Genomic DNA, 12,953 nt, shown 5'->3' with positions numbered 1-12,953 from the left:
TAGGTATTATAATACTTTATTAATTTTTATTTGACTAATGTATTATATTATAACATTTTGTTATTTTATATTATTTTATTTTATTATTTTTTCATAAAGTATTAGGTAGGTAAAAATTTTTTTTTTTTTAAATCATAGTTTTGGATACAATCATAACTCATAAGTTGTTAAAACTGTGCTTGCCGAAAAGGAACAGTGGCCGAAAAGTAAACGGTAAGTTTTGGCCGAAAAGGGAACTGTAAGTGTTGGCCGAAAAGGGAAGGGTACATTTTGGCCGAATAGGGGGCCGCCCAGAAAATCAACTAAGCAGCCCACCTTCTTTTTACCGTCTCAAGCGTGGACGCCCGCACGACTACCTCCTATTATAACCTCAACTGTAAATTTCAAAATTTAAATTTGTATCTATATTTTCTCTTTATATCTATGTGTATATATATTTTTTTCTTGGTTTTAACAATGCAACTTTATCATAATTGTATTTAATATTTTCTCCATATATTTTATATTGTTAACTAATTTCCAAATGTTAATATGTCTATTTCTGTATTATCAATAAGTTTAGATAACTAAGTCAATAAAACTTAATATATAAAAAAAATTTAAAAAAAAAAGGTTCAAAATGGCTACATCCACTACAAATTCAAATCTCAATAATTACATTTTAAAATAAATGATAGTTTCTGAAATTCGTATTATAAGATACCATTAAATGGAGCTACGACAGCGATGTAGCTAAATTGCATATCTAAATCACCGTGTGATTGTAATTTTATTATTAGATACTTATACTCTATAGTCTATAGGATATAACATTGTGATGAGGTATCAGAAAGATAAATACAAATACTCGATCATAGTCATGACGAAAAAAGGAATAGTGTTTAAATCATGTATAATATATTGGCATGTAAGAAAAATAATTTATAAGTACAAAATAATATGTGCGTGAATAATACAACAGTCGACATTCGACAATAATAATATAAGTACTTACGTGTCTTAGTGTTTTAATTTAATATTTATTCTAAATTCTTTATAATATCCTGACAAGTTGTCCAACGTGTTTGGCTACCGAATTTTTAGTTTAGTTTCTACTACGAACACATGAATGAAAATATATATATGTATTTATATAACTATTGCAATGCTGTATACTATATAATAGAGAATATAGCCCAAATTGACCATAATACGTGCAAGGAAAATAAGATATTAAGTTTTATAAAGAGAATTGATGGAGAATTTAAACTGTCAAGGTCTTTGAAAGAGTTATACTATACACTAGTCAAGCCCATCTTTGACTTTGAGTATGGTTCAGTATAGTGAGGAATCCTCTCTCAATTATATACTGCCAACAAATCGAACGTGTTCAGCGTAAATTTATCAGCTTCTCTGGGTTCAAATTAAATATCATCCGCCCACCTCACGACTATGACACAGTGTTCATAAATTTGAATCTCCTATCTCTGGCTGATCGTCGTCTTGCTCGTGACTTAACCTTCCTTAAAAATCTCATCTGTAGTACAACTTTTCTCCTTCTCTCCTTCGACACGTTAGCTTTAGAGTTCCTGCGCGCCTTACCCCTAACGTTGCTCTGTTTTCTATAACGTCCTATACTATAGATTACCAAAATAATGAATTTCTCATTCGCTATATGATACAGGCCAATCTAGTCACCTCCTTCTCCCGCTTTAATTGATTCTCTATAGTATTACAATTTACAATTTATAAACGAATTATAAATTTGTTTTTGTTTTTTTATCCTTTATAGTGTATATTTATGTGTATTTTACAAATGTAATTACAAAGTAGGTACTGTATTATGTTTCAATTAGGCTTCCGCCCGTAAAATAAATAAATAAAAAATATAGGTATATAAAATATAAATGGAAGTTATAATATATATTTTAATTTTTTTATATAGATAGGTATCAACTTTTAAAAATACCGATATGAGACATGATACATGAGATTGAGCGATCGACTATTTTTTCATTTACAGAATGTCTAAAATGTATATAACCATCTAGTTGGTATGCCTGGTATGGATATTAAAATATTTACAAATCCGAATTAAATAGAACTTTTCACTTACCCTTTGGATCTTTAGCCAGTGATATAGGCTATAAGTAGGTACTATGTAGATGCCTAAATATACATAATATACCCTATAGGATATACTCGGATATAGAATACCTAATAAAATACATTATACGTACGATGTTGGTTTGTCTGATATAAAATCACTGATGTAGATTTCGTTTTCAAGTATCCCCGGTTAAGTGGAAAAAATATTAGGAATTACTGTTCGTGGTCCTATATATATATTAATGTCTAAATGTATGCGATATAATAATTTAACTTTGAAATTTTAAACAAATATCTACTAATATCTACATGCCGATTTTTACTGGGGTATGTGCAGTATGTCCATAGAACATAATATTACCGGGGCCATAGATAAACGAACACAATAAATGTCGGAATACCTAAATATTATAAATCGTTGATATTAAATAATATCATTAATACAGTGTGACACTAGGTAGTATAAAATATACTCGGGGCGGGCAAGAAAAAATGAAATACAATATACCTACCAATTTTACTACACGATTAGTCACGACCTTGATATTACATTTTATATTGATACTTATACAGTTATACCCCAGTCACTTCTATAGTTCTACGGGTGTTTTTTCTTTTCATTTTCGTTCAGTAACAATGTGTAAAATAAGATTTACGAACACACAATGTCAAATGGCCATATAAGATTGCAGCATTGCAACACCCTGTATAATACACCGTATTACGTATTCTGTATAGGTACCGACGTATACAAACAAAATGTCGATTCGTGATATTAATTATTACAATATATATAGAGCGGGTTCCTATAATTTCCCATAATATCATACGGTCCCGTGGCCGTATTGTTGGTTTAGGCCGTCCACGTAGGTTTTGCGTAATGACTGCGGCGCAAAAGGTCGAGGTTTTTTGTTTTTTTGAACAATTGTAAAATGAATTCATACAAACGGGCGTGTATACCTTTAAACGCCAAGTCCACCGATCGTGTCATACAACGCAATTGTCCGTTGTTTCTGCGATAATCTATCCCATATAATGTTATAATCCAGCACGATAGGTATAGATAAAACTATATAAATATAAAATATATATTATATATATCAGAGCATTGGAATCGCAGATATATAATTACTGATTTTTTTTTTTTGTTTTTTCATTCCCTATCGATCGATTGTACCGCTTCATTGTTATTCACGTCACTCAACTATTACTATACAACGCGTACCTATGGTAAAACTTTTATAACTTAGACCTTTGCCGATCTGGCCCAACACGCGAATATCATGGCACTATGTACGATGATTGTAGCAGGTATAAAGTTAAAAGTTTAAGTAAAAAATTATCTACAGGTACCTCTATTTATTGTTTTATCGTAAATATAAGTTTTATTTCCATGTGCAAGTACCTATATACATTTAGTACCTACGTAACCAAACACAATCTACTTACATTACATGGCTATAACATAAGTTCCAATTTCTAACTAGTTCAACTAATATTTTTACTCTAAAACTAATTGGTATAATATCTTTATTTATTTATTATAATGTACCTACCACAGATCCATATAGGCATGTGTCGAAATTCCAAATCAGATATTACTTGCCAATTTTTCGTATATTATATTCCTTATTCTTAAGTAAGTGGGTAATGCCGGTAATGGGTATGCGCAATGTACTAGCTATTACTATATACTATATACTTCACTGGATCAATACTATATGGATATACTATTTTTCTGTACATAGATCTATAAAAAAAACCCAAACCCTGATTTATTAATTTATAGATTCTATTAAATTTCAAATTATGATCTCTAAATCACCTTATACCATATTGTAAATTTTAATATTATTTAAACATAACATATTTAAAATGTATTTTGTACTAGGTATTTGCCCAGAGTCTCGCAATTTTAATTACATCTATCACCTATATCCTACGCCCTACGGTGATATTGAATTGAGTCCATGCTACTAAAATTAAATGCTTTTTTTCGGGACATCCAAATATTTTTTTCTTGTGGACACTCTTCTGGGGATACAGTCTGATACATATTATATACAATTAAAAAGCAAAGTAAAAAAGACCACGTAAAGATATATTAGAAAAAGAAACATTTTTACGGGAACAGACAAACAAATATAATATAAATAAGCAAAATTAGAGATTTGTCTTTTTTAAATTAATTATTAACATTATTATATTACACATAATTATTATTATTTTAAAAACATTAGGTATTATATCACACATTATTATTATTATTATTAAAAACAATATAAGCAATCAATATTCAATATATATCAATAATAGGCTGAAGGGGCTCAACTCGAATAACCTAACAATAACAATATTGGTCGAACTCAACTCTGATAACCCAAAAGTATTTGCGGGACTCAATTCAATATTTGGGAATCAATTCAATCCGTTCCGCGAACCTTTTTGTCTGACCCGCGCTACAATTTCAAAGTCAATCGTCTACACTCTATGCTACGTCTATGCTAAATTAAAATGCATATTTTGAATGACCTTTTTTTTTTGCTCTCTATACTCTGACCGCTAAATTTTAATTTTCTAAACCCTGCTTCAGGATATAGGTGACTATGGTTAATGGTTAAATAAGTTTTGCCCAGTGCCTCACAAAAAGTAGTGCCGGCTCTGGTCATTGTATTCCAAATATTCCCAACAACCCTAAAACTGTTTAAACACATCTATGATGGTCTAAGACTTAAATCGCAAACATCCTCATTACATGTGTCTGTCGACCTTCATCAATTATCTTAATAATAAATCAAATGTCTAATAATATTTTACAATGAAATAAATAATAACAGCTAAAGAATTTATAATTCAACCGTTTTAATAATTTCACTCATATCTTTTTAGTCGTGCGCTCATGTCAACAATAAAATCTTGACATCTTGTTGATTTATAATAATTTCATTAATTAATCAATTTTGTTTAGTTACAATAATCCCTTCTTTTTATTAACTCAACATCAAGTACATATAAATTAAATATATATTCAAATGTTTAAACATTAAACAAAAAAGGAGTATTATAATATTAAGTTCATATTATTTATTGTTTATTTAATATTGTATCTATACATTATATTTTAGATTTAGGTACTTGTATAAAAGATTATTATTTTTCTATTGTGATAATACAAAATTATTCTTAGAAAAATGGTATACTTAAAAAAAAAATTAAAAACCCAGATTATTTTATAAATGCATTATTATACTTGAATTGTTTGTAAGGAATTAGGATATACAAATAACACATAAATTATAAAAATCTATTAAAAGTTATATGACAATACAATATAAATGTATGTATCATCAATCATACTATTGAAATTTTTTAATTGTTCAATAATTTTTTTGTTTTTACATACAGAGTGTATCATAAATATATGATATGTTTAAAAACACTTTAATGTACAATTTTCAAATATCTATGATACATTCTGTACATATATTGTTACTGTTATGTTATATTTAAACATATTAAAGTCTTACAAAATGTGACAAAAATATACCATACACAACATTTTTTAACAAAAATCAATATACAGTAATCTATAAATTTAAATAATTATGGCAAAATGAATATGAAATATTATAATTTTATGTAACGTTCAAAATGTAAATCATTAATAAAATTATATTTTTAGACTAGATTAAATAACTTAGATGTGTTTTCATAGTTCTGAGTATATAAAAAATATATAGATAGATCTTATTCTTGATAATAATAAAGGTAAAAATACAATACATTTTTACTTATTGTCATCAATCTTAATAAAATGGCAAATATTATTCTTGATTAATCGATTGTTAATTTACAGCTCCCATAAAAAAAAAAATTAATAACATCAAATCTTAAGTACTAACAGATAAATAAACAAACCCCAACAATTTAAATATTGTGAACACAAAGAAAAAACTATATCTCAAAAAAATATATATCTAAATATATTATATAATATAAAACACAAACATTTTAATTGTTTAATGAAAAAAAACTAAAATAACCAATTAATAATTTTTAACTAAAAAAAAAAAAAACAAAAACAATTTTAATAATTATTACAAAAATGTGTGCGTCTTATTCATTTTGGAATGTAAAAATTTCCAATAAAAATAATTTACTTTCTACCAGATGATTTATTATAAAAATAAAAACATTTAAATAATTTTAATTTTTCATTCTAATTTTAAAATTTGAGTAATAAATAAAACATTTAAAAAGTATAGTTGATAGAATATTGATTAATACATCGATAATCAGGTGAAAAATATGTGCTGGGATTATCCAGAAGAAGGATTAAGTTGCACAGTATTCTTTTAATGTTTACTAATATTTTTATATAGTTTGTTGGTTTTTTTTTATTAGGTAACTCAAGGCCATACTTTTTTGAAGAGATCCATGAATGAATCATAAATCATGAATGTTATACCAACATCCAAACACACTCTGCTAAGCCGAGGTACAGTTCCTTTGTAAAACCTAAACAAAAATATAAAGTTGCTTATAATAAATGGAAAATTATTATTTATTTATTTATTTTATACACAAAAATTAAATAGAAATATAGACAAAATAAAAATGTTTTTAAAATAATTAAACTAATTCTTACGCTGTAGGTCCTTCTTTTTTCCATATTTGAAGCATGCAGTCAACTGTGCTTTTGTACTTATGTGCTTCTAGTCCTTGCATACGTGTTTTAACTACGTCCAATGGTGTATTACCGTAAACACTGGCAGCCCCCGCTGCCATACCAAAAACTCCAACTAATAGTTTTGGTACCGGTTTGTTAGGATCATCTCCCTTGTAAAGATTTTTTAATGCACCCATTACATAAAATCTGATTGCTTGATTAGTACCTTGTTTCAATATAGTTGGCATTAATCCTTGATAAACACCACTAATACCTATAAAATTTAATTAAATATTTATTTTCTTAAACATTTTATAAATAGTTTTTTAAATTTTCATTTTTATAATACTATAAAGTTACATAATATTACTCATATAGGCTATAAAATATGGCTGTAAAAGTTTTAAAAACAACATATAATTATAATATCATATAAGTATTTATTTTAAGTAAACATTTTAAATGTTTTGTTTCATATCAGACATAGTAAACAAGATGCCTAGATGTTATTAACTTATATAATTTCATATCATAAATATATTGCTTATACAGCAACAAAATAATAATTTATCATTTATCAATAATTTCTATGTTTCCATATGGAAGTGAGATATACTTCTTATAAGAAAAGTTAATATTATTTTTAAACTCAAAACTTTCTATAAATTAAAGTTCCATTTTGGTTTTGAAATTTTGCTTCTGCATAATTCAACCAATAGTTTTTACAACTAATAATCATAATTTAGTTGTTTCAATCTACATTTCTAAGTTCTATTAATAACATTTCACACATATTAATGACTACCAAACAAATTCAGTTGGTTCATAAAAACTTTCTAGCTTTTTGTTCTTACACGATGACTGCCATGCGGCCGCCGGTGGCCACAAGAATATTTATCATGGGTACGCCAAAGACATTTTTCAGTGTCATTTTAAATTTGTACTCATATATATATACTATTAAGTTTGAAAAAAAATTAAAAATACAAAAAAAAAAATGTTAAAATTATGTTTATTACATCAAAAAAATTGCTATTATTCACATTAATTACGCGTTTTCTAGATCATCATTATAGCACCACGGAAAAGTTAATAATATAAATCTAAATTAATTTACGGCAGCCCTCGACCATATGGCCTCCTACGAATGATATGGTGCAGCAGCTGACGGTCTAAAAATTATCAATACCTAATTATTTTTATACGGACGCATGGCAGTCAACGTGTTAAACAGTTAAAAATTGAGTCCTTGATTAATATTAATATGTAAATAGTCATATTTTGAATTATGTGGAATATTAATTGTGACAAATATATATGCAATATAACTTTACATAGAAAAGACAATTCTATAAAATATATAGAATTAACTATCCTTTTAATAAAATGTTATTATGCAATTATGCGTATTAACTTAAGTTCATAATAATAACAGTTTCCTATAATTTTATTTTGTTAGTAACCTTGCTCTCTGATGATAATACTGGTTCCGTGGAAAAAACCTTTGAACCTAGGTTTTTCTAGTCGTTGATCATTAATGAATTTCACTTTCACGGTTTCCATGGGAGTGACTGCAAGTATGGCTTCAGACACGCCTGCACCAAGACCACACAACACTCTTTGAGTAGCTGTTAATTCTCCACTGCCTCCAAATTGAGTGCTAAGAGCTTCAAATGCACCAAACCTATTCATAGTATTATTTTATTAAAATAAACTGTATTAATTACTTAGTGTTAATGTATTTTTTTTTTCATTTTACCTAACAGCTGATTTTGGGATAGATCCATAAAGTAACACACTAAGCCCACGATATAGACCAAATATACCATGGCTTTTCACAGTCTTTTTAACACAATCCATTATACCATTATATTTTCTAGCACCAGCTTTTTCATCAAGTTGAATTTGTGTTTTTACATATTCTGTCGGATAAGTAATACATATTTCTATACCTCCAGTAATTCCACCTATAAAATAAATAATTAAATAATTAATCACTCAAATGTGATGATGATAAATTGATAAATTAAAGATAAATTATTTAAAATCTAGTAAAATAATAGCAGTTTATAAATTATTTATCTTAAAGTATATTTAATAATTGAGAATGATAGTAAGATATTTGTATATCACTTAATAAATAGAAATTACTAACTTAAAATAAAATAGTTATTTATTTATTTATTTATTCATAAATTAATACATAGTATTATAGTCAATTTATCCGGATTTTCTTTTTAAATAATCAATTATATATTTTTTTAAATAAATATGTATCTATGATTATTTTTCCAATATCCAATAAAATTCTCAAAAACAATTATACAAGTTGTAAATACAAATCTCAATTTTTTTTTTTTTTTATTAATTAATAATTATTAAAAAAATATTATGTAACTATAGTTTAAATTATATTTTCTCAATATTATTGGACATTAAAAAAAATAGTTTAACATTCAAAATATATATTTATTGCATGAATTTTGTTTATAAAAACAAAAATTAGTTTGTTTATAAATAAAAATATTATAATAAATACCAAAAATTGATAATTATTATTTTTCTTGTATTGCTGAAACAAATCTTACAAGCTTATACCAAGATTACACTGAAGAAGAATTGTGTTATGTTTAGGTTATTTTATGTAATATACAAGAATATATTTTTCAAGGGGTACATGTACCTATCGTATTTTATTGGCTTCCAAAAACAGACATCTTAGAATTTACCTGTGTGGCAGTCTACCCTTGGATCTGCGCCTGGTAATATATAATATGTTATGTCTTATGTATATTGATTTTTAGACATTTGTGAAGTATGCAATCTGCTGTACAATTTAGAATGTAATATTTGATATACCGTGTACTATGTAACACATTAAATTAATTATTATGGTCAATTTTAAAAATTAAAATTTTGGAAAAAATGCATGTAACAATTCACCAAATACATATTAATCTAATTGAAGCCTGGTACAGATCAATACACAACTCCGATAATTTTTTTATTGATTTCATACAGGTAGGATATTCATAAAGTGTATGGTTAGATTTAAAAAATTAGAATTCTTTTATTTTAAAATTTAAATTTAATATTATACCATGATCATAGTACAGGATACAAATATAATATAAATATACGTTTACCTAATTACATAAGTTTATAGCCAAATGAGTGTTTTGTTTAATGGTCTAAAACTATGCCAAACTTTAAATATTAATATAAATAATTTTCGTAATTTGAAGTCTTTCAAAAGTTATGTTATAAGTCTTGATTAATCTTTTATATAATTAATATTAGTAAATTTAAATACTATTACTTAGGTATACTATATTTTTTCATGCTTTATTCTAATTATTATATTATTATATGAACAATTGTAATTGATAAGAACCGTTCTCACGACACAAGGCTAAATTATAAGGGGTGCTGCACTGCTGTTAATTACTATACTATAGCTACTTTATTTTACAAAAATTTTTTTATTATTATTATAATACTTTATTTTATAAACATTTTAATGGTAATAAATTTCTTAATAATTTCTATTTGTATTATATAATAACTTTTTCATATAGTTTAAGAAATATAATACATGGTAGACCACAAATTAACTATAACACTTTAGGTGATAGATATTTGTCTTTGTTGTAGATCGTATATAACACAAATACCGATTTTAAACTAAAATTAGGAATTCAATATTACCTATATAAAGCAAGTACCTAATTACAAAGTCAATGTCTTATAAGAATGAATTAGGTAATGAAATGTGTAAAATATAATTCAAGGTCAAAAGTATATGTTCCCGTTGATCTAAATGACCTTTGTAAGGACTATATAATTTTAACTTTAGTTATAAAATATGATGCTTATCTATATTTTAAATGTTCAAAGTATTATCTATATTTTATATAATTATCAATATGTAGTTCATAAGTAAAAATAAATTATGTTTAGTAAAAATACAAATTCAGAAAAATACAATTAAGTATATCAAATAATATAAAATTTAAAATGTATATTATTTACTATTAAATTAAAAATAAATTACAAAAATAACTAATATTTATTTTCCATAAAATGTATATTCTACAATAGTTTAATGTTTAAGGACATGTCATACTTGTACCAACACATGTTATCTCTGTTTCTAAGACGTGACACTAATATTATAATACAATTTATGTAAATCCAAAACAAGAAGTATAAGCTTTAGATTAGAAATATAATTAGTAATAGAAATCTAACCTATTATAAAATAATGTTTTACAATTTATAAATATAACTAATACAAGTAATGTTTAAATTTCATTAAATGACATAAGGTCAATGATATGTTTTGATATTAATTTTAAAATCTGCTGTTAAAAGTTTACAAAGAATAATATTTCTATGATAAATTTTAAATAAGAAATAAAAAGGACAAATAACAAATATTTATATTTTAATTTTCTTATAACACCTCACATATTGGTTGATTACTAATTAAATTAAATTTAAATAGGTACAATTAAATGATGTTATGGAAATTATAGGCATTTTATTACAACTAGTAATAGCTATAATTAATGTATACCTATATAGGTACATTATTTTATTTATTACAGTTTTATAGTCAATAGTTATATAGTTTTGTGGTAGGTACATAGAAGGTATACACACATACTATAATGATACTATAATGATAAGTTATAACTTGTTACTAAGTCATTATTTTCAAAACTATTTTGGTTAACTTTAAAAAAGTGATGAAGAATAAAAAAAAAAATACGATAACAATATCTAAGTAAGAAACATACAATTCAAACATACCCTATGACATTCTAACAGCTATGCTAAAAAATGCATAAACTTAAGCAAAATCTAAATCATTAGGATTAATCAATAAAACACAAATATAGGGTTATATAAAAATTGATTAATTTAATGATTCAATAAAATGTATTCAACCAATCACGGTCCATTACATCATGTTTAAGGTTCCATTACCTCACTATCAATTTATTAAATGTTTAGTGATTGTTCATCCAACCCAACATAAGTATTTCTTTTAAAAGAAACAGAACTACACATGAAAGTATTAACACATTCAAATTATAGAACTACTTTAAATAGTTTACACTATTTACAAATACTTAAAAGTAGATAGAAAAACTTAAACAAATGTTATTTTTAGTTTTTTAAACCCCACACTGTTAAATATTTCATCAGATATTATATTACTTTAAATATTTTAAAATATGTTCTAAAATATTGGACATTTAAAGTTGATAAAATATTTGACTGTATAAACAGTAGATGTATTAGTAAATGGTAAAATAACAAAATAATGGTTTAACCTTCAATTCATTTTATTGATCTTATACAATACCAGTGTCTAACCTAACTTGCCACTTAGCTTATGCTTGTGAATAGTAATAGCTTATAAAGTTATAAGTAATATTTTATATATATAAATAAATATTATTTATATTACATTAGCATACATCCAGTGTTTTTGAAGCACTTTTACTAGATATATTATATTTTTAGTTTAGTAAAAAGTAAAACATGAATCATAATTATTCAAGCTTCTGAGTATAAGTAATATATAAAACCATTAACACATGGCAAATAAAAAATATTACAAGATTTAAATAATATTAGTGTTAACTTTTTAATAGTTTTTATATACGTTTTTAATACGTTTGAATAAAAAAATTCTTACCGGCAACAATGCCCTTTAGACCCTTGTTGGATCCACCAGCTGGTGCAGCAGCTCCATACGTTGTCATCCAGGGTCGGTAGAAAGGGCTTACAAATTTGTTTTTTCCGTCCATTATACGTTTATGACAATAATATATTATTTATATAATTTATTCTGTAGAATAAATATTTAAAACAGCTACAAAAAATGTACAGATAATTATTGAATTATTGTGTTTTCGAAACAATATTTGCTGAATAAAAATCTAATTAAAATTATAAAAAATAAATTATAAATAAATAAAAAACTCAACGACTCAGGCAACAACTACAACCATGCTACCTCCAACTGCAACTATTCTATAATCTATACTGCTGTGCTGTCTGCTAAACTCTATACTCTATAGTTGCCACTTGCCATTAGCCAACGCCAAGACGTGTGTGGTGTGGTTATCTCGGACGAAAACGTTAGTGAATTTTGATAACAGACCGGTCGAACAGCTGCTGG

At 25.6% G+C, this 12,953-nt stretch overlaps 1 protein-coding gene across 1 annotated transcript; it reads right to left on the bottom strand.

Moving 5' to 3' along the window:
• Positions 1-5,157: 5,157 nt before the first annotated feature.
• LOC132929964 (tricarboxylate transport protein B, mitochondrial) lies at positions 5,158-12,853 on the bottom strand. The gene is made up of 5 exons (XM_060995620.1): positions 12,468-12,853; positions 8,517-8,724; positions 8,221-8,441; positions 6,737-7,031; positions 5,158-6,606 (listed from the first exon to the last, which is right to left on the bottom strand). Exons 1-5 carry the CDS (start codon positions 12,577-12,579, stop codon positions 6,498-6,500), a joined length of 945 nt encoding a protein of 314 aa, XP_060851603.1. The 5' UTR covers positions 12,580-12,853; the 3' UTR covers positions 5,158-6,497.
• Between the last annotated feature and the right edge of the window lie 100 nt (positions 12,854-12,953).

The sequence above is a fragment of the Rhopalosiphum padi genome, chromosome 4 (assembly GCF_020882245.1).
Source record: "Rhopalosiphum padi isolate XX-2018 chromosome 4, ASM2088224v1, whole genome shotgun sequence".
Classification (NCBI taxonomy): domain Eukaryota; kingdom Metazoa; phylum Arthropoda; class Insecta; order Hemiptera; family Aphididae; genus Rhopalosiphum; species Rhopalosiphum padi.
The sequence above is the reverse complement of the archived record's forward strand: the minus strand, read 5'-3'. Positions and strand labels throughout refer to the sequence as shown.